Source organism: Kryptolebias marmoratus, linkage group LG11 (genome assembly GCF_001649575.2).
Source record: "Kryptolebias marmoratus isolate JLee-2015 linkage group LG11, ASM164957v2, whole genome shotgun sequence".
Lineage (NCBI taxonomy): Eukaryota > Metazoa > Chordata > Actinopteri > Cyprinodontiformes > Rivulidae > Kryptolebias > Kryptolebias marmoratus.
Window position 1 is genome coordinate 12,274,875 of NC_051440.1, and position 21,948 is coordinate 12,296,822.

The 21,948-nt window shown below is 40.6% G+C and overlaps 2 protein-coding genes across 2 annotated transcripts; both read left to right on the plus strand.

Moving 5' to 3' along the window:
* Window positions 1-307: 307 nt before the first annotated feature.
* On the plus strand, window positions 308-13,828 carry myo5c (myosin VC). Its single transcript, XM_017406113.3, has 40 exons — window positions 308-518; window positions 818-928; window positions 1,048-1,219; window positions 1,313-1,457; window positions 1,533-1,689; window positions 1,824-1,967; window positions 2,074-2,155; window positions 3,921-4,028; window positions 4,112-4,218; window positions 4,320-4,585; window positions 4,678-4,759; window positions 4,839-4,979; window positions 5,064-5,186; window positions 5,657-5,740; window positions 5,843-5,974; window positions 6,052-6,149; window positions 6,234-6,320; window positions 6,970-7,081; window positions 7,167-7,378; window positions 7,465-7,630; window positions 7,720-7,866; window positions 7,943-8,107; window positions 8,217-8,310; window positions 9,821-9,884; window positions 9,961-10,235; window positions 10,312-10,375; window positions 10,443-10,523; window positions 10,613-10,793; window positions 10,885-10,978; window positions 11,072-11,135; window positions 11,211-11,379; window positions 11,459-11,543; window positions 11,632-11,730; window positions 11,850-12,004; window positions 12,284-12,373; window positions 12,457-12,607; window positions 12,687-12,972; window positions 13,047-13,221; window positions 13,306-13,386; window positions 13,470-13,828. Exons 1-40 carry the CDS (start codon window positions 492-494, stop codon window positions 13,620-13,622), a joined length of 5,229 nt encoding a protein of 1,742 aa, XP_017261602.1. The 5' UTR covers window positions 308-491; the 3' UTR covers window positions 13,623-13,828.
* A 1,194-nt stretch (window positions 13,829-15,022) lies between these two features.
* Window positions 15,023-21,893, plus strand: gnb5a (guanine nucleotide binding protein (G protein), beta 5a). Its single transcript, XM_017406114.3, has 11 exons — window positions 15,023-15,242; window positions 15,680-15,816; window positions 15,918-15,959; window positions 18,188-18,264; window positions 18,376-18,508; window positions 19,654-19,797; window positions 19,882-19,973; window positions 20,236-20,284; window positions 20,384-20,480; window positions 20,613-20,779; window positions 20,879-21,893. Exons 1-11 carry the CDS (start codon window positions 15,107-15,109, stop codon window positions 20,888-20,890), a joined length of 1,086 nt encoding a protein of 361 aa, XP_017261603.1. The 5' UTR covers window positions 15,023-15,106; the 3' UTR covers window positions 20,891-21,893.
* Window positions 21,894-21,948: the final 55 nt, after the last annotated feature.

The window sequence follows — 21,948 nt, forward strand, 5'->3', positions numbered from 1 at the left end:
TACTTTATCACTAATTTGTTCATTTTAGTCCTCTTAAAACGCCTCTACTGTTAACGTTGTTTGTTTAAACACAACTATAATATAAACATGACTTGAAAAAATCCAAAAGGCTTGAAGTATTTGAAAAATAGATGAAAGTAAAAGTAGAAACATATAGGACCGTTTATTCCTTTTTAACCAAATTCATACTCACTGGAGACGAATTGTCAAGCCAGAAATTGTGAATAAGTAAATAGAACTTGCTGAACAGCTGTGTAGTAAAATTAAATGTCAAACTACGTGACGACGAACGTTATGAACGTTGGATGACATTAATTGGGCTTTTATTTTGAAGATGTTGGCCGGAAGCGAGATGTGACCAGGTGAAACTTGATTAGGGATTCTTGTGTAGTTGTGGTGTCAAGGGAGCGACTTTATTGTTATCTTTACAGGGAAACAGCAGGTGTTTTAAAAGTACATTCAAGAAGAGCTGCAGAAACAATGAAAGAAACATGACTTTATTGGAACTTTACACGAAGGTAAGGAAATAAAATCGCTTTTCTAAAGTTAGTAATGAGGTAATAGATCATAAGCCCCATATGTTTGATGCATTTTAAGGTGTACAGAGAGATATGAAGGCTTTGTCAGTGCTTTGGCATGTTGGAAAGATTTATTCAGAGTGGATTTGTAACAGATGTAAACTTTTTTTGAACAATGTTTTCAATGTTTAAGATTAATTCTTATGTAGTACATGTTTCAGCTTAATGATAATCATTCATATAGTGTAATGGAATAATAATTCTTATACTGTTTTGTATGTTCACCTTGTTTCCTTCAGTATAACAGAGTGTGGATACCAGATGCGGAACATGTGTGGAAATCAGCTGAAATCACCGGGGATTTTCATCCTGGCGATGATGTTCTTGAATTACTTCTTGAAGATGGCACTGTAAGCAAAAAACAAAAAAACAAATAAAAGTTTTACAAGTTACCTGAATGAATTTACAGGGCTGAAAACCAGCAGCTGATATGACTCTCCTTATATACGTAACTTGTCCCTCCAAACAGGAGTACCGGTACCCCGTTGACCCGTCTCAACCAAAACTCCCTCCTCTTCGAAACCCGGACATCTTGGTGGGCGAGAACGACCTCACAGCTCTCAGCTACCTGCACGAGCCTGCAGTCCTGCACAACCTCAAAGTGCGATTTGTCGAATCCAGAATCATCTACACCTACTGCGGTAAGTCTTTTACTCTCAAACTATGTATGTTCGCTCTCACGCAGTTGCCAGTTTGTGCTTTTGGCTCAGGCTGTCCAGTTTCCCTTTTTGTAGGCATTATTCTGGTTGCCGTAAATCCCTACAAACAGCTTGCCATCTATGGCGATGCAATCATTCACGCCTACTCAGGCCAGAACATGGGGGACATGGACCCTCACATCTTTGCGGTGGCAGAGGAAGCGTACAAACAGATGGCCAGGTGATAAAACCCTCAGGCAGTTTATCACTTAGAAGATAAAGTTGGAGAAGTTTTAAATTTCCTTTTCTCCTGCAGAAATCACAAGAACCAGTCCATCATTGTGAGCGGGGAGTCCGGGGCTGGTAAAACGGTGTCGGCTCGATATGCTATGAGGTACTTTGCTGTTGTGAGCAAATCTGGAAGTAAGACTCGAGTTGAAGACAAAGTGTTGGCATCTAATCCAATAACGGAGGTACAATTCTTTTTGTCAAATCAAGAGTTTGGCTTATGAGACAATGTATAACTCTTCTTTTAACCGACTTACCTAAATAAGTTAACATCTCAGAAAGCACAAAGATTTTTTGTTTAACCCTTTTTTTTTTAAAGGCCATAGGAAATGCAAAAACCACGCGAAACGACAACAGCAGCCGCTTTGGAAAATACACAGAGATCAGCTTTGACAAGAGGTACCGGATCATTGGAGCAAACATGAGGACTTACCTGTTAGAGAAATCCAGAGTTGTTTTTCAGGTAGTTTTTTTAAAATGAAATTAAGAATCTTTGTCGAGGATATGTGTTGTATTTCTTCATATTTGATCTCTAAAAATGTCTCTAAGTTGTTTTTTTGCTTCCGTAGGCAGAGAATGAGCGCAATTATCACATTTTTTACCAAATGTGTTCTTGCGCAGATGTGACGGAGTTCAAGAACCTGAGACTGTGTGAGTGTTTGAAGGATTCATCCTGAATGTTTGACAAAGAGCTGCCTCTGTTTCACTGTTGTTCCATTCAATCCAATTAGCTTTAAACTAACAGCGATACCAACAGAGGAGGTAATGTCACTCATGTGGCATCGAACTCGAAATGAGTTTTTTTTTAAAACAGTCCTAGTAACAGTAATTATGTTTTATTTTTTAAATTCTTCTGTGCAATTTCACTTTATTTTACATCCCCGAATCCAAGAAAGTTGGGACGTTGTGTAAAATGTAAATAAAAACAGAAATTAGATTTGCAAATCTCATAAACACACATTTTATTTACCATGAAACATAGTAAACATAAAATGTTTAAACTAAGAAATTGTACCACTGGAAAAAAAAAAGAGATAATTTTGTATTTTAGGGCAGCAACACATCTCTAAAAGTTGTTCCAGGTCTATGTTTCTCTCTGTGAAGCATCTCCTCTTCTTCTACCACCTGAGGAGAGCAGCTGCTGCAGGTTTTAGAGGGAATGTTGTCCCATTCTGGTCTGACGGAGGATTCCAGCTGCTCTACAGTCCTGGCTCTTTGATGGATTTGTTGTTTCATGAAGCTCTTAAATGTCCTCAGCTGGTGAGAGGTCTGGACTGCAGGCAGCTCAGTTCAGCTCCTGGACTCTTCTATATGAAGCCGTGCTGCTGGAATGGATGCAGGAGGAGGTCTGATGTTGTCCTGCTGAAATATGCAAGGACTTCCCTGAAGATTGTCTGGTTGGGAGCACATGATGTTCTAAAACCTGTATATACTAATGACACTAATGCACCCCCATAGCATCAGAGAGGCAGGTTTTTGAACTGAGTGCTGATAACAGACTGATGGTCTCTCTCCTCTTTAGTATGAGGGACATGGTGTCTCTGATTTCCAAAATTAATTTTAAATTTTGATGAATCTGACAACTAAACAGCTTTCCATTTTGTCTCAGTCCATTTGAAATGAACCATGGCTCAGAGAAGATGATAAAGTTTCTGATTGATCTTCTCTTTGCCTGATGGAGCTTTAAGCAGCATTAGTGGGTGCCACAGTGAACTGTGTTTACAGACAGTGATCTGAAGTGTCCCTGAGTCCATGCAGTGATGTCCAGAACAGAACCAGACCTGTTTTAAATGCAGTGAGGACCCAAAGATCATGGCCATCCAGTATTGACTTTCACAGATTTCTTCAGATTCTTGAAATGTTTTGACGATATTATCAACTGTAGATGATGGGATATTCAAAGTCTTCCTAGTTTTCTGTTGAGGAACATCATTCTAAGATTGTCCAACTATTTTTAGGCACAGTTTTTCTCAGACTGGTGAACATCTGCCCATCTTTACTTCTGAGAGATTCAGCTTCTCTAAAATGCTCTTTTTATCTTCAGTCCTCTCACTGACCTGTTACCAATTAACCTAATTAGTTCCAAATTTCTCCTCCAGCTATTTGTTATTCACACCACTTACTTTTACAGCCTTTTGTTGTCCCTGTCTCGTCTTTTTCTTAAATGTTGTTGCATAAAATTCAAAATGGCAAAACAATTACAATATCTTAGTTTAAACATTTGATATGCTTACTATGTTTCATTGTGAATAAAATATGGCTTTATGAGGTTCACAAATCGTTGCATATGTTTTAAATTCACATTTTACCCAGCATCCCGACTTTTTTGGAACTGGGGTTGTATGTAACAGATTCAAAGTTTCAGTCATGCGCTTGCAGTGTTTGAAAATATATGTAACAACATGATTGTTTGCAGTGAGTGCAGATAAGTTCAGATACACTTCCATGGGCGGCGATATCACCATCCAAGGTATAAGTGACAAGAAGGACTTTGAAGAGACTCGACGGACCTTCTCAATGCTGGGTACAGCCAAGTCTTTAGACTGCAACTCGCTTCTGATAAACGTTCGTTTTGGTTTCGCTCATCTTTTGCTCTCTGACGTGCAGGTTTGAAAGAGGACTTTCAGTCAGACGTGTTTAAAGTTTTGGCGGCGATTTTGCACTTGGGAAACGTGGCGATCAAAAGTTCGGGAGATGAAAAATCCTCAGTTTCTGTGAGTGCTTTTTTTTAATATAATGAATATGAACATATGCCAGTCTTAAAACCTTAACCAGGTTCACGTAAAGCTAAAAGCTCGATCTGTGCGTCTTGCAGTCCAACGATCCTCACCTGGCAGTCTTCTGCGACTTGTTGGGCGTGAAAACGGACGAGCTGGTGCGCTGGCTGTGCCACCGGCGGATCGTTCTGGTGGCGGAAACGGTTGTAAAACCGGTGCCCAAAGAGCGAGCGGTAACCGCCAGAGATGCCCTGGCGAAGCAGATCTACGCCCATCTGTTTGACTGCATCATCAACAGGATCAACAGAGCGCTGCAAGTTCCTGGAAAGCAACATGCTTTCATAGGTGTTCTGGACATTTATGGGTAACTCAAATAATGCACCTTTTTTTTGTTTTGTTTTATTTTCTGCTGGTCTCTTTCTCCGTCTTCATACTCGTGTGTTTATTCGTCCGCAGATTTGAAACGTTTGACATCAACAGCTTTGAACAGTTTTGCATCAACTACGCCAACGAGAAGCTCCAGCAGCAGTTTAATTTGGTACGCAGCACCGTCAGCCACAGTCACCGCAGTCTGTCAGCTCAGGGGAGTTTTTAACCGTCGCGTCTTTTCCTTCCAGCATGTTTTCAAGCTGGAGCAGGAGGAGTACATGAAGGAGGACATCCCTTGGACGCTGATAGATTTCTACGACAACCAGCCCGTCATCGACCTGATCGAAGCAAAGATGGGGATCCTGGACTTGCTTGACGAAGAGTGTTTAGTAAGATTTGAACTTTTTCAGCTGATTATTTGTCTCCCCCCCCTTTTTATGGCTAACACACAAATCTTTTTTTTTCTCCTGCAGTTCCCTCAAGGAACTGATCAGAGCTGGCTGCAGAAGCTGTACAACTACCTGGACGCCAATCCTTTGTTTGAGAAGCCCAGGCTATCAAATGAGGCTTTTGTGATTCAGCACTTTGCAGACAAGGTGGAGTCTAAAAACCAAGTGTGCACAACATGTAGCTTTCAAAACAGCTGCCACTCTCATTAGAAATACCTGCATTACTTCTAAACGCTGTGTTTATGGTTCCTGACTGGGCACTAAGAAATCAAGATTTTATTTTCATTCTTTCTCTCTCTCCTGCTTTATTCTTGAAGGAGAAAAAAACTGTAAACTGGAAGTTGTGACATGTTGGTACTTTCTTGCTTGAGCCTATGAAGGAACAAATTTTGCTCCCCTAATGACTAAAATTCAGCAAATTCAGCCCTTCCATCTTTATTAAAACTTTATATATTTACTTACAACTTTGCTATATTACAGGTATGTCAAGCAAGACAACTTGTTATGGTTGCTTTTGTTCCCATAAATGAGTACAAATGACCAAATTATTTACCTGAAGGACCATTTCTGTACCTTACTGGTTACTTTGAGATTGTATGGTTTACTTTTACCAACAGGTGGAATATCAGTGCAGAGGTTTTCTTGAGAAGAACCGAGATGCTCTTTATGAAGAACTCGTGGACACGATGAGAGCCAGTAAGGTGATCGAGTTTGTTGTTTCTTTTTAATTAGGAAAACAAACGAGTGCTTTGGCATCCGCTGTCCTCAGCTTAACCCCGCTTTCTGTTTGCATTTGTCGTCAGTTTTCCTTTCTGAGAGACTTTTTCCAAGAGGAGGAGCAGAACGCTGCAAACGATAAAGGTGTGAAAGTGAAGCCGGCCAGGCCTCCTGTCAAACCGGCCAATAAACAGCTGCGGACCTCTGTGGGGAACAAGGTGAGCATCCCTCCCTCTCCTCGCTGTAGGTCGAACCCAGTTCAAGCTTCTGATGACCTTTTTGTGGTTGACTGCAGTTCTGCAGCTCCCTGTCTCTGTTGATGGAGACGTTAAATGCCACCACGCCTCACTATGTGCGCTGCATTAAACCGAACGATGAAAAGCTCCCGTTTGAGTGCGTACTCTTGAATTTTCCACTCCCACAGTTTGCTCCTTGCTCGTGTTTGAGCTTTAAGTGAGCGTTTGCTGGTGTTTTAAGGTACGACTCTGGGAGAGTGGTGCAGCAGCTGCGAGCCTGCGGGGTGCTGGAAACCATTCGTATCAGCGCCCAGAGCTACCCATCCAGGTGAAATGATCAACTCTCATGTCTTTATTTCAAATGCTCAGAATTATTAATGATAAAGTACAAAACCTCTCAAATCTCTGTATGTGGCTTCTAACATAGCTTGCTCTCCAAGAAATTTAATTTCTGACACTTTTTTATTTTGATATCATTTGAATTGAAAGATGACTAAAAAATGAAAAAATTAGTTTCACTTATCTTTTAGAGTATTTTATTGTCATCGGACCAGCTCTTTAACTTATTCAGTTCTTCTGCCATTATATCCAAATGCTGTAAGTCGTTTTGACAAGAAAGTATATTTGTATCATCTGCAAACTTTATAAACTGTAACAAATATCATTAATGTACAAAAGAAATGGCCCCAGCATTGAACCTTTGGGAACCCCAAAACAAACTGTGAATACCTGTGAATCTGTACCATCGCTGTTTATTCTCTAAATAATGTCTTAACAGCACTGTTTTACTCATCTTAACCCACATGTTTGCAATATTTTATGAATATCAGCATCAAATGCCTTTTAATATCTAACAATATGAAGACTATATATTTTTATTATTCATAGCAGTTATTTGCTCTACAAATTCAATAAGTGCAAACAAATCTCATCTTCAAAGCAATTTCTTATGTTCAAATGTTGTTTTTTTTCTTCAGGTGGACGTACATTGAGTTTTACAGCCGGTACAGTATCCTAATGTCTCACTTGGAGGCAGACCTCAGTGACAAGAAACAGACCTGCAAGAACGTGCTGCAGAGGTTGATTCAGGTTAGCTGTCCATTTCTTATTGCACCTCCTGATGTAACTTTTAAAAGTGCACATTTATGTGCCTTTTCTGTGCGTCCGTCTCCAGGACTCCAACCAGTACAAGTTTGGCCGAACAAAGATCTTCTTCCGAGCCGGTCAGGTGGCTTATCTGGAGAAGCTGCGTCTGGATCGACTTCGAGGAGCCTGCATGACCATTCAGAAACACATCCGCGGCTGGAGCCACAGGAGGAGGTTCCTGAGGATGAGGGAGGCGGCCATCATCCTTCAACAGTACATCCGAGGACAGAGGACAATCCGGTTAGGCCCAGTCTCCGACAGCGCGCTACATTGTTGTTGTTACTCGAAGATTTTTCAAAGTTGGCAAATACTTGTTTACCGTGCAGTAAAACGGTGAGCGCTGTGATGCTGAAGCAGGGCTGGGCGACTCTGGTCATCCAAAGGCACTGGAGAGGATATCGCATGAGGCAGGTCTACCAGGTGGTCCGCCTGGCCTCCATCACCATCCAAGCCTTCACGCGAGGTTGGACGGCCCGAAAACGCTACAAGAAGGTCTGAAACCGAAGCCCTGTCTACACATTGTTGGTTTAAACTTTAAACCCTTCTGCCATGACTCTGATTATATTTTTGTTGCTGCTCAGATGATGGAGGAGCACAAAGCCCTGGTTCTACAGAAGTACGCCAGAGCATGGTTGGCACGACGGCGATTTCAAACCATGCGTCGGCTCGTGCTCAATGTGCAGCTTTCCTACAGAGTTCAGCAGCTCAGAAAGAAGATCGAGGAGCAGGTGACAGTGCTTCTGGAGTTCATTCAGCCTTCAGTTTTAACTCAAACTACCTGACTAAATCCATGCATCCTGACAGAACAAAGAAAATCGTGGACTGATGGAACGACTGACCAGCTTGGCCAACTCTAACTCCCAAACTGTGGACAGGCTTCAAAGTCTGGAGGCGCAGCTGGAAAAATTAACCATCCAGAAGGCCTCTTTGGAGGAGAGAGAGAGGAAAGCCAAAGAAGAGGCTAGTCTGGTTAGTTTTGACGTCAATGCCTAAATTTTGTTTCTGTAGTTGCATCTTATTTTGTTTTCCACTGAAGCGGAGTGATTGAAATCACTTATTCTCTTCATTGTAACTCCAGACAATTGCTCAGCTTCAGAAGGAAATAGAAGCACTCAGCCTTGAAAAGCAGAACTTGGAGAACAAGTTTGACGCTTCGATCAAAGAGGCCAAAGGTAAGAAGAGTCAAAATTCTGTTCAATTGCGGGTCTTGAATGTTTTATAAACACTTGGAAATGTCTGTAGTTTTGGATAAATATGACCTGAAGCATCTGAGACCAAATTATTACTCATGGATCATTTTTGTATTAGAAAACAAACCTTTATAATCAGGATTAGCGGGCAGTTTGAAAGTACATTCGTAGGTGCTGGTCAGACTTAACAAACCTGACCAGCAATAGCAATTTGTCTTTTTTAGACCATCAGAATCTGATGGGCACCACAACTCTGTGGTCAGAGAGTTTGTGTTGGTGCTGCAACGAGAAAGAAACTGTTTTGCAAAAACAAATACTGTCCATCGGTTTCATAAAGAGCCTATGGAGAAGCCAGAAGTCTGTTGAACAATGTTTTACAGACAAGTGAATAATTTTGTTTAAATTTGTATCAGAGCAGGAAAACACATTTCAGCAGAAGACATAACCTTATCTGCTTTGGGCCTTTTCTTTTCTTCTGAAATCCTGGTCAAGATAACTCGTCATAAATTATGCACCAATGAATTTTAAATATCTGTGAGTTTTAAAGGAAAAGGTTGGGGTGTTCACTATCGGCTGAATGGGAAGAGGAAATTGGTCATGCTGCAAGACAGTGTCCCTAAACATTAAAGTTGATTTGCTAAAGTCAGGAGTTTCACCTTAAAGCAGCAAAAACGTTGTGAAAAAAGACCTGGAATGAGGAGTCAATGTACAGAAATTATGATATTTTAGTTGTATTTATAACATTAGTTTGTTTTTTTAGTCTGTTTTTAGGTATTATATAAAAAAGACCATTCTTATTCATCCAGAAATATAATATTTTAAAAAATATAAACCTTTAGATGTCTCCGTAGTAACAGAAGTGGTTCTCAGCTGGTTCGGCTTTTGGACCCAACATCGCCTCTTAATGACATGTCAGAACCTAAATCGAGGAAACTTTTCAGCTTCTCAAATTTCTTGACTGAAAAGATGGTGCTGTTTGAACCTGAGATAATTAGAGATATCACATCATGCTAGCACAAAAAAACAAAACAAGTTTAACGATAAACCAAAACAACCAGCATGCAGCGATGCTAGAAAGGGAAATATCCTCTTTTACGCTCAATTAGCTGCATTTTAATTAAAACCAAAGCGCTTCCTTTCAGTAACTTCAGCCTTTTTTTAAACAGACTCAGTTGGTGCTTTCACACACAAACATGAAATGAAAAAGTCCAACTACTGAGAAGTAGTTTCAAGAAGACTCAAAATGTGTAGCTTTAGTTGACTGCCAACCCACTGAATATAAAACTAATCATGTCACGTTAAAATGATTCAGTCACTTATTCAAGCATTAACCATAATGCTGACATAACAATTAGGCAGAGGCCTGCGACCCACTGACAGCAGGCTCATGACCCACTTTTGGGTTGCGACCCATAATTTGAGAATCACTGGACTAAAGAAGATTGGTTTCTGTCCTTTTTGCTTCATGTTGACCAGTCTTAAAATCTTGCAGAGAACTTTGATCAGATAAAACGGAGTCTCCTGGATGAGAAAGAAAATGAAGCCAGGCTCAGAAAGTAAGTTGTTAAAATACGCAGCGAGCACATTCGGCATGTCGATGTCGATGACGACGGACAAGCTGCTTCTTGGCAGGATTGCAGAGAACAACACCGAGATCCAGAGGCAGGACCACGAGAAAGAGGTGGACACTCTGAAGGAGGAGATCAAGAGGCTAAAGGAGGAGCGGGTGAGTCTGCAGAGGAAGGTGGAGGAGGGGGTCCAGGTGAACGCCGACCTGCAGGAACAGGTGGTTCAGCTCACCAGACACGTCAAGGTCATTCCAGAGCTGCGCAGAGATCTGAACAACCTGCAGAACCAGAGGAACAGCCTGGACCGACGGATGAAGGAGCAGTCGGAAGAAGCAGCAGGTTCACAGATTAAACCTCAAGCTGAGAAAAACTGTTCTTAATTCTACAAACCATTAATGAATGTTTTTTTCTGCAGCTAAAATTAAGAAGATCATAATGCAGCTTCTGGGTGATGTTGTTGAAGAGGAGAAGCTCCTGAGGTAAATCTCAGTTTCTCTGTCTCTAGTTGCCTTGAAGCGTTTAATCTCACACAGTGTTTCTCTGAAGGCTCACTCCTGTCGACTCGGAGAAGATTTGTGAACCGGATGATTTGCTGGCAGCCTTTGAGGGCCTGCACGAAGCCGCCAGGTCCACACCTTCACTGTGATCCGTTGCATTTCAAGTTTTCACCTCGGTAACTTGAAACCCTTTAAACAACGCTTTGTAATTACCGGCAGGATTCTGGAAACCCACCAGAGGGAGCGCAGGGAGAGCTATAAGAATCAAGTGGAGGGCCTGGTTTTGAAAGCGGACCACCTTCAAAATGAGAACAGCAAGCTGCAGAACCTCTTCCAGGAAAAAAGCAATGTCAACGAAGACATTCGCCAAGAAGTGTCGAGGCTGAGCAGTGAGAACTCTGTACGTTATTGCAACCTTTCAGGTTTGTTTAATCACTGAGCTGTATGAGGTGCAGAGCGTTAGTGTGACGTGTTGATAATGTGATCCACAGGTTATACCTGAGCTGAAACAGCAGGTTTCTGAGCTGCAGAGACAAAAGCAGGAACTGGAGGGCCAGGTCAAGGAGCAGAGCAGAGAGTTAGCAGGTGCTTTTTTCCTCTAGTCCAAAAAGTCTTACAATTAAACTCTTTATTTAAGTAATAAAACTAATCTTTTTTTTTGTTGTTGTCCTCCAAAAGACAAAAACACGGAGATAACTAACATTCTTCAAAGAAAGATTACAGAAGAAAGCTCACAGCGCAGGTAAAACTAATCTCCATTGGAGTCTGTTTAAATCACGGTCATTTCTTACATTAATATTTTATTTATGTGCTTTAGATTCTTTGAGGAGAGAGCCAAAGAGCTGGAGGAGGCAAAGGAGGAGCTTCAGGGGCGGATCGAGGAGCTGGAGGAGGAGAAGGATCACTGGACAAGACAGCAGCTGATGGAGGGCGAAGTCAAGAGGAAACTGAGAGAGGAGGCTTCGCGGCTCACAGCAGAGAACATGGTGGGTTTGTGCGCCAGAGGAGGAGAGTCTGAGTGTATGAACGCACAGGCAGAAATACTTTCCATTCACTTTGTTCCAGGACTTTGAAGAGCAGCTCGACCAGAAAGACAGACTGATAAAGAAACTCCAGAGTCAAGTAAAGTGCCTCGAAATATCACAGAAAGGTAGCGCCACGGTTGTTACAGTTCACGTGAAACCTTAAATTCATGTAGTTCCACCATATTTGTTACTTGTGTTTTTTATCTCACTCAGCGAAACAAAACACGGCGTCTGTCATCCCCAAAGAATACCTCGGCATGTTGGAGTACAAGAGAGACAACGAGTCCCGGCTCATTCAGACCGTCATCCTGGGTATCTTCTTCCTCTGCTGTTCTCTAAAATCCGGCATAGTGAACGAATATATTTGTTAGAATTAAAAATGATTGTATTTACTCCCATTTTTCTATGAAAATGCCACCATTTGTCCACAGATCTGAAGCCCAAAGGTGTGGCGATCAGTATGATCCCCACCCTGCCTGCTTACATCCTGTTCATGTGCGTCCGACACGCCGATTACCTGAAGGATGACGCCAAACTCAAGTCCCTTATGAACGGGATCATCGTTGCTGTCAAAAAGGTCATCATGGTGAGGAAAACTTTTGGTCCGCTGGCCGGTGTGCTTGTAAAGGGAGGTGGTTTCATTAAAGAGGAAAGATTACCCCTGCGTTTTGGGTAAAATGTAAATAAAAACAGAAAACTGTGATCTGGAAATTATTTAAATTATGATTTAACTTAAAGTAAATGTGGAAGGAGATTGTTTATGTTCATTAAATCTATGAGACGGTTGATAAACTCTGTAAAGTGTGTTCCTGGTTTGGCTTTGAGCTAATAGTGACCTGTGATGGTTTCCGTTCTTCTGTTTCAGGCTCACCACAAAGATGCGGAGCTTTTGTCCTTCTGGCTCTCGAACACTTACCAGCTGCTCAACTGTCTGAAACAGTACAGCGGGGAGGAAGTATGAACCTGCTCTCCTGTAGTTGTGGTGCCCTCACGCAGCGGAACACGAACACTTGTTTATGTTTGTTTTGTCCACGTTAGGAGTTCCTGAAGCAGAGCACCCCTCGTCAGAAGAAGAACTGCCTGCAGAACTTTGATTTGTCCGAACACAGACAGATTCTCAGTGACCTGGCCATACACGTCTACCATCAGCTCATCAGGGTCATGCAGAAGACTCTCACACCTGCCATTGGTATTTATGTTTTGAAATCGCGCTGATTTTTATCTAATGTTCAAAGCCAACCAGCATGTGCCTCTGTTCTCTTCACCAGTACCTGGTATGCTGGAGCACGAGAGTCTTCAGGGCATCTCCAGCATGAAACCCACGGGCTTCAGGAAGCGCTCCAACAGTGTTTATAACGACTCCGAGAGCTACACCATCTCCTCCATCCTGCAGCAGCTCTCCGTCTTCCACTCCACCATGAGCCACCACGGCATGGAGCCGTGCCTGGTCAAACAAGTCGTCAAACAGCTGTTCTTCCTGGTGGGGGCCACCACCTTCAACCACATCATGCTCCGCAAAGGCATGTGCTCCTGCAGGAAAGGGATGCAGATCAGGTGCGCGCTTTTGGTTTTGTGACCTCTGACCGGCTGGAAAAGCTTTGGTTTTTAAAGGTTTTTGTTTTTCTTAGGTGTAACATCAGTTACCTAGAGGAGTGGCTGAAAGAGAAGGAGCTTCAGAGCTCCAACGCGATTGAAATGTTGAGGCCGTTGGCTCAGGCTGCCTGGCTGCTGCAAGTCAACAAGTCCACTGATGAAGACGCCAAAGAGATCGCTGAAAAATGCACCGAGCTCAGCCCTGTTCAGGTAGCTCCTCCGGTGGTTCATCACCTGCTTACTCTCTGCTCTTTACAAACTCTTGTTTTAGCCTAATCACATTTAAATTTGTAGATTGTCAAGATTTTGAATTCCTACACGCCCATAGATGACTTTGAGAAACGAGTAACGTCCTCATTTGTCCGCAGAGTTCAGGTGAGCTCAGCGTTTCTCCAGCCTCTTCCTCAGCCTCCTCTAAATTTGTCTTCCCGAATGAACCAATCTGTTCCTTGTTGCAGTCACTACTTCAGGACCATGAAGGGTCCACACAACTGATGTTGGACACAGATTATCGCTTCCAGGTCACGTTTCCTTTCTGCCCGTCCTCCACGGCTCTGGAGTCGCTGCAGGTCCCAACCAGCCTCCACCTGGACTTCCTGACCAGGATCTGATCCAAAACACCCGACCTTTGACCTGAGACTGAGACTGAGATGGCTTTTAGCAATATACCTGACTGCACATATAAAGACTTTTTATTAATAAAAAATTAACACCTAAAATAGAAACCCAGAGCTAGAAATAAAATAATAAATAAGCTGAGGTTATTTTCCTCAATGCAAATGTATAATCAGTGTTAATAAATTTTGTTTCAACCTGTTTTAATAGATTTTAAATAAATTTGCTATTAGTTTTATGTTTGTTGTGTTTTTATTGAGGCTTTAGTTCTTATTGTGTGTTAAATTTTATGGTTAATGTTTGAGAGTTTTATTACAGTTTAGATCACCGAAGCAAAAAATTCACTAAATGTACCTTGGAAATGTTTTTTCAGTTTTAAATTAATATTTCAATCAATATCTATCTGTTTGAGAGGTGCTGCATATGTTTTTTTATTATTTATTATTTCTGTGAATGTTGATTCAACAGTCAAGTTTTCCTGTTTGTTATTTTTTCCAATCCAGCTACTTCTACTTCGTTCTATTTTAACCAAAATGTTGAGCTTAAATTGGGAAAAATATTTTCTAGGACTTTTTAAAAAATTTTGTAATTTTTATACCTTTCAAAATATTGAAATTTATTTACTGTTTTATTATTTATTTTCCCCATAAATATTCATTGAGATTTTTTTAAATCCCTGAGAAACATTGTTCTCTGAAATTTACTTCAGCTAACTTTCTTCATTTTTGTCCTTTTAGCTACTGTCTCTAATTTGAGCTTTTAGCTTGTATCTTGCTCGTTTTAGTTATGTTCATTTTAGCTTTCAACTACAGTTCTGCTAATTTGACCATTTAGCTGTTGTTTTATTTGTAGCACTTAGGCGTGGATTAGCTAATTTTATCTTGTAGTTTTTAGTTGATTTGAACTTTTTGCAGCAGTTTTGCTAAATAAGCAACTACTCTTTTGTAGGTTTTAGCTTTTAGTTACAGTTTTGTTTATTTATGCTGCTGTTGTGTTGCTGGTTTTAGCTTTTAGCCATGGTTTTGTTAATTCTAGCTGCTAAAGTTTTGTTGATTTTTGCTTTTAGCTGCTGTTTTATTAACTGTAGCGTCTGTTCAGCTTTTTTTTTAGGTGCACTCAGCATGTAAATAACATTATAATATGTATATCTAACATATTTACCTTTGTTTCATGGCTCTAAAAGAACCTTTTAATGAACTGTATTGTTCTAAAATCCTCTTTTTAATTAGTTTATTTAGAGAATAGCCTCCGTGGGTCGTCTGTCGTCTTTATTTCCTGTGTTATTTCCCTGTGGAGTGGTGAGGCTGCAGCCTCCTTGGGACACAGCCCTTCCTCCTCCTCCTCCTCCTCCTCCTCCTGTGGAGGCAGCGGGAGCATCTTCTCTCCGTGACGTCATGACAGCAGCAGCATCAGCTGTTAGCTCCGCCGCCTGGAAAAGCCTCCCCGCCGCCCGCCGCTCGCCCGCACAAAGCCAACATTTATGAGATCCCCTCCAATCCCTGAAATGGCGACTCAGGAGGTACAGCTGAACGAGACTCTGGCCCATCTGAAAACCGAGTCGGAGACGCTGAAGACCAAGCTGGAGGAGGAGAGAGCGAAGCTGCACGACGTCGAGCGTGAGTCCTGAAAATGGAGCGAGGCCTCCATCCTGCCTCCATCACGGCTCCAATAACACTTTGTTTATGACCGTGTCCTCGTGCTGTTCTTAGAAACAGATAATTATCTCAGGGCTGACGGGATGGGATTGATCCAGGGTAGATTATTGATCTGATTAAATGTGAATCTTACGTTTGCTTTCCGATGTTTCCATCCCAGTTTATCCCCTTCAGAGCCACTATCCAATCCTGTCTTAGCAACATGAAAGGGATGCAAACTAAAATCATCAAAAGCTGCTGTTTTATTTCATGCAAATTAATTTTATTTTTGAACAGATTATCATGCTGATGTGGCAGTGGCTCGCTGTAGTTTAATGCTGCCATCAGAAATAAAAAAACAAACAAATGTAAAGCATGAATCTGATGCTGATGGAGCGTGTGTGAATCTGTGTGTTCAGTGCATCAGGTGGCGGAGAAGGTGGAGGCTCTGGGTCAGTTCGTCATGAAGACCCGCAGGACCCTGAAGGGACACGGCAACAAAGTTCTGTGCATGGACTGGTGCAAGGACAAGAGGAGGATCGTCAGCTCCTCACAGGTGTCCGCTTTTATTGTCCTCCATGTGTGAAGACCTGCTCGCCTCGGGGAGGAAGGCGGTTCACGTTTTCTAACTGTCCCTAAATTATCTTTTTGATGCAGGACGGAAAGGTGATCGTGTGGGATGCTTTCACCACTAACAAGGTAATCGGGTCGTCGCATTATCTGGATTAAAGCGCAGGAGCGATGGAAACACCGTGCGATATTCAGTTTGTTATATATTACCAAAAGAAGCAATAATGTTCAGGCTCAGAGGACAAGATGGCGTAAAATCCCACAAAGCAAGCAGAGAATTAAAGTGACCAGAATGTTTTACACAAGTGGGCATACTTAAAGGGATAGTTCTTTTTTTAAAACAAAAAATGAGGTTCTGTTGATAGGTTATGAACAATGACTACTGTGTTTCAGTTACCACAGAAGTTGGAACTCAGGTCTGGGGAGGATGTCAGACCAGACTTAAAGGGATAGTCTGGTCATTTTTGAAGTTATCAGCCCTAGAGCACAAAGTATAGAGAGAAGGGCAGAATCTGGTCAAACAAGGGCTTGTTTTATATCATTTTTTAGGCTTATAGAATTTTTTTTTTTAAATGACTCTGAAATAATGCTTTATTAGCTAACAATAAACTTCTACACTTTTGCATGACACCTTTTGTTTAGTTTGATGTTGTTTTCCCAACCAAACTATGTTACTACACAAATGTATGCATGATGAGATCAATTGTGTGTCGATAATGCTGAGAGTCTGCCTGATCGGTTTGTCTAGTGGTGCCCAACCCTGGTCCTGGAGGGGCCTCGATCCTGCATGTTTTAGATATCTCTCTGCTTTGACACTCCTGATTTGACTGATTGAGTGAGTGAGTGTCAAACTGGCTTCTGCAGAACTTAAAGACCTGCTAAAGAGCAGGGAAACAACTAAAACATGCAGGATTGGGCACCGCTGGTCTGATCACTCAAAGATTACGCCACTCCTGGTGGACTGAAACATTTAGCAGCCGCTTTTACACTGTAAAACTGGGCCTCGTTTGGCTAGCCATTAGCCTAGCCATTAGCCTAGCCATGATGTAGACTGCTGACCTTTTATCCACACTCTGTTCTCTTTGAATGATGTCACGACAAATGGTTATTAACTATTAATAGAACATCACTTTTAAAATGACCAAACTTTAACTGTCTTGCAGGGGAACATCAAAAAACCATTAGAACTTGCTAATGGATATTCTCTGTGACCAGGCTAACTGCCATTAGCAATACAAACAATGGATTTCTCTGATTCGGTGCATTCAAACACTGTATGAACATATTTAGTAATAGCAGCTGAACAGTGTTCTGTGTGTTACTGGATTACTGAGATACAAAGTGACAGAGGTGAAAATAAAATAAATAAATTTCAGTGCGCCAGTCGGCCATATTGGATTTTCAGAACTTTCAGAGTCAAAAATTCTGACTTTTGGGGCATTTTGTTTGCTTTTGTTGACTTGGATTTTGGAAGTTCCTTCATTTATCTACAAATGGAATGCAGCGCAAATATCTTACCTGTTGTAGATGGTCCTTTGAACGATTTTGTTTCGAAGAAATAGAGTTTAATTCTGACTGGATCGGCAAGCTAACAACTGAGGCCAAAGTATTTCATTTTATAGTGTCTAATGCCAACATCTTTACGTCATTGTCAAATTTGTTTTACAATGTTAATATAATATCTGTATGCACCAGCTGAGCTACAGCTAGTTACTTGTTCTACTATTTGCATTACAAATAACCACAGAAGTAAATGTACTATTATTGACCAGAATACTACTGATCATACTACTATTCACATGAACTTCCATAAGGTTTTTGGAATTGAAGTTGTTTTTTGAAGCTGCAATCCATTTTGGTCTTGCTCGGATTAGCTGTTAGCTTAAAGATTTATCTACAGCAGGTAAGATATTAATTAAACCCATCCTCATAAGATCTGAACCATTACTTTAGGACTAAAAAGATTAATAAATAAACCCAATCAGGTGCAAAAGTTCCATAAAGAATCTCAAAACAAACATGGCCTATACTCTCTCTGTGTCTTTTCCATCTGCTTTTTTGTAGAATCTAAATTTTCCTATAAATTTTGTTCTCTACATTATCATGGAGACGGTGTTCATATCACTGGGAAGTCAGGAGATATTACATTACCATTTAATAAAGAGGAATTTTAGTGAACATCAGATTTAATGTTCTCATTAGCGTCCACTCTCTCTTTAATTTGTAATTTATTTAAGACAGTTTCCAGCACCCTTATATTCATCATCTTAAGCTTCTCTGTCCTGATTTAATTTAGCCGGATGAGTTCTCACCATTGCAGTCACACTCATGCTGTTTTATGTTTCGGTGTTGATCAGGAGCACGCTGTGACAATGCCTTGTACCTGGGTCATGGCCTGCGCCTACGCTCCATCTGGCTGCGCCGTCGCCTGTGGGTGAGTGCGTTACTGCTCGTGACACTTCAAATCTGTTTTTGTTTTGTCTGTTTGTTTGTTTTTTTGTCGTTGCTGTTGTTTTAACTAGGATTTTTTTTCTTTCTGCCGCAGTGGCCTGGACAATAAATGCTCTGTGTACCCTCTGTCCCTGGATAAGAATGAGAACCTGGCTGCAAAGAAGAAGTCGGTGGCAATGCACACAAACTACCTGTCTGCCTGCAGCTTCACCAACTCAGACATGCAGGTGAGGAAGAAAACAAAACATCTTTAGGGTAAATCAGATATGGAGGTACTAGCTGCGATTTTTCTGCCAGTGTTGATTTAAGCTTTGACACCAGCAGCTTCGTGGCTTTGTTGTTAAATGTGTGAATGCTGAGTCATCATTCACGCTATTGTTCTCCTGTTTATAGTTTTTTCTATATGTTTTTTGCAAAATACTTTAGCATACTTTGTGTTCTTTTAATCATTCATATATCAAAACATTCCACTTGACTGGGAGTAGTGTGCTATGGCTTTTAGTATTTGTAACTTTTATACTTTTTTGAATTAGTTAACTTTATTTACAAAGAACAAAAACCCATACAATCTCTTAAAATCATTCAAAAACATTGTTCTTTGAAATGTTGGTCCATTTTTTGTCTTCTTATGCTGTTTTTATCTGTTAGGTACTGTCATCCTATTTTTTTATACCTGTGAGCTTGCTAACTTTAGTTTTTAGCTACTATTTTTGCTAATTTTAGCTATTAGCAATACATTCATCCATTTTATTTACCCACTTTTCCTTCATGTGTTGTGGAGGAGCTGGTGCCCATCTCCAGCAGTCACTGTGCGAGAGGCAAGGGACACCCTGGACAGGTCGCAAGTCCATCACAGGGCCACATAGAGACAAACGAGACAAGCAACCATTCACACTCTCACTCACACCTAGGGACAATAAGCGTTACCAGTAAACCTAACATGCATGTTTTTAATCTGTGGGTGGAAACCGGAGAACCTGGAGAATCTGCGCATGCACCGGAGGAACGTGTAAACTCCACCCAGAAAGGCCACCTTTTTGCTGTGAGGTAGCAGCTCTAACCACTGCGCTGATGTTGGAGCCCTGCTATTTGGAATAGTTTTGCTCACTTTCAGATTTTTGTTACTGTTTTTATTTTATTTTTAACACTTCAGTTAACAATTCACTCTTCAACCAATTACAGCAAAGTTTTTTTGGCACTCGGCATTCACACTTCATTTTTACATAAAATGCAGTTTACCTAGTTCTCTCCTGGTTTGGTGGCCTGGTCACATGATGTTTTTCACAGCAAAAACAACCCTTTTTAAAAAAATTATATTCAAAGCTTCTTCTTAAGTTTCTTCCCTTCCTCCTCTTGTCTGGTTGTGTTAAAGATCCTGACATCCAGTGGCGATGGAACCTGTGCATTATGGGATGTTGAGAGTGGGCAGCTGCTGCAGAGTTTCCATGGACACGCTGCAGACGTGCTCTGTCTGGACCTCGCTCCATCCGAGACTGGAAACACGTTTGTTTCAGGGGTGAGGATACACTTCCTGTGCAGCTTATTTAAACTTCTTTAGCATTTTGTTTTTGTCACGTTCTCTTTTATTATGACCCCGCAGGGCTGTGACAAGAAGGCTAATGTGTGGGACATGCGTTCAGGGCAGTGCATTCAGTCCTTTGAAACTCATGAATCTGACATAAATAGTGTGCGGTAAGTTACAGTTCTGCTCTAAGAGTTAAAAACAAGTTCCTTTATTTTGTGTATGATGAAGTGGGAAAAACGTAGGAAAATATTGTGTTGATAATAAAATTTAGAGAATTATGATGTCACAGTTGTGCTGTCCATTTGTTTCTTTCATCTTATTTATTTTCTTTTTTTATTCTACCACAAGAATTCATTTGGAGTCAGAGTGGCTTTAATAAAGCAATTTATTAGTATTATTATTTATATTTGTCCACTGCCTTTTCAACAGATACTATCCAAGTGGGGATGCTTTTGCATCTGGATCAGATGATGCTACAGTAAGTGCTCTGAATAGCAGTTACACGCCTCATTGAAGGTGCTTAACTAATTTTTTTTTAAAATTGAGCTTAAATAATAATCACTCTCTTTTGTTTCAGTGTCGTCTGTATGACTTAAGAGCAGATAGAGAAGTGGCTATTTATTCCAAAGAGAGTATCATATTTGGAGTCTCTAGTGTTGATTTCTCACTCAGTGGTATGTACACTTTTTTAGCTAATATTCTAAATATTAAGGTTTAGGAAAAAGTTGCTCTTTCCCATTTTACAAACCTTGTTTTTTGGTTTTAGAAACAACTAAAACAAGTTGTGTGCGTTTGTGTTCTCCTAGGCCGGCTACTGTTTGGGGGCTACAACGACTACACCATCAACGTGTGGGATGTTCTCAAAGGAACTCGGGTGTCCATCCTGTTTGGACATGAGAACCGTGTCAGCACCCTGCGTGTCTCCCCCGATGGGACGGCCTTCTGCACAGGATCCTGGGACCACACTCTTCGGGTATGAGATTTTAAAATTATTTTTCTTTAACACATCTGAAAATGGTGTGTGTTTCAAAGACTCCTCAGGTGTTAATTGCTATTTTTCTTCTTTTTTCAGATCTGGGCCTAAATATTCAGCCACAAAGGATTAGTTTAGTGGACATACCTACTGAAGGCACACTGATGTTTCTGTTTGCTAGAGTACAATCACAGAGATAGAAACTCAGTTTTGGTTGTAGATAGGACATATCAATAGCACTGTATATACTCCAGTCAGGTCAGGGTAGATTTAAATATTTTAAAGAGTAAATAAACCAAATGGCACACTTGCATTACAGAATGATCGAAAGAATTAAAGCACAGAAATACTTACCGTAGCTTATGATATTTAAAAGTATATTGAAGAAAATATTAATGGTAGTGACTTGCATTGGTCTAGGGTAGATGTGACACAATAAAGTCATGTATTGTATGTGCCCACATAAAGGAAAATATTTGTTTTTTTCAAAAGTGATAAAAGATAAATATTACAGTCTGGAGAGGAAAACCAAATAAATCTGATATGGCTGATTACACTTGATAGGAGTGACGGTGGGTCGCTTCACTGTGGAGGTAACGGGGATTGTGGCTAGAAAGGCCCATAGAAATCAATATTCATCAGTCTCAAGCCTTTTAAAGACACACTGTGGAAAAGAGAAAGAACTGGTATAAATAAACAAAACTGCAATTTTTATTTTATTTTATTAGAAGTGAAAATATGAAGTTGAAAAAACTTATCTATTCCCAACAGCAGCTCACCTGCCAAGATTATACTAAAGTAAAAGAAAAACATTTACAGTTTTATTATGTTGGATTTTTTTCCTTATGTCTGTGGTCATAAAAAATGGTTTACTGCTTGTTTGTTTCTTGGCTGTGAAAACCACAACTCAATGTACGCATTCAGTCTCAAGAGACTGCTGTTTTTTTGCAGTTTAAATAAAGAAAGATTATGAGAATGTACTTCCTCCTGTGCAGTTGTAAGAAGGCTGTAATTTCATATTGACTTTAATTATTTTATTGTAGTTTAGTGTACAGATATTAAAGGGACTGTTATCCAGAATAATACAAACATAATAAACCGAATTTTGAATATCGGTATTGTTTCTGTCATTCTTGATCTTCATTTGAGTGATTTTATTGTTGATACTG

Coding starts and splice junctions, on each gene's coding strand:
- myo5c (XM_017406113.3), top strand. CDS start 492: ATGACTTTATTGGAACTTTACACGAAG. Junction 10,376..10,442: donor GAAGAGGAGAAGCTCCTGAG/GTAAATCTCAGT, acceptor GTTTCTCTGAAG/GCTCACTCCTGTCGACTCGG. Junction 10,524..10,612: donor GGCCTGCACGAAGCCGCCAG/GTCCACACCTTC, acceptor AATTACCGGCAG/GATTCTGGAAACCCACCAGA.
- gnb5a (XM_017406114.3), top strand. CDS start 15,107: ATGAGATCCCCTCCAATCCCTGAAATGGCGACTCAGGAGGTACAGCTG. Junction 15,243..15,679: donor GAAGCTGCACGACGTCGAGC/GTGAGTCCTGAA, acceptor CTGTGTGTTCAG/TGCATCAGGTGGCGGAGAAG. Junction 18,265..18,375: donor GGCTGCGCCGTCGCCTGTGG/GTGAGTGCGTTA, acceptor TTTCTGCCGCAG/TGGCCTGGACAATAAATGCT.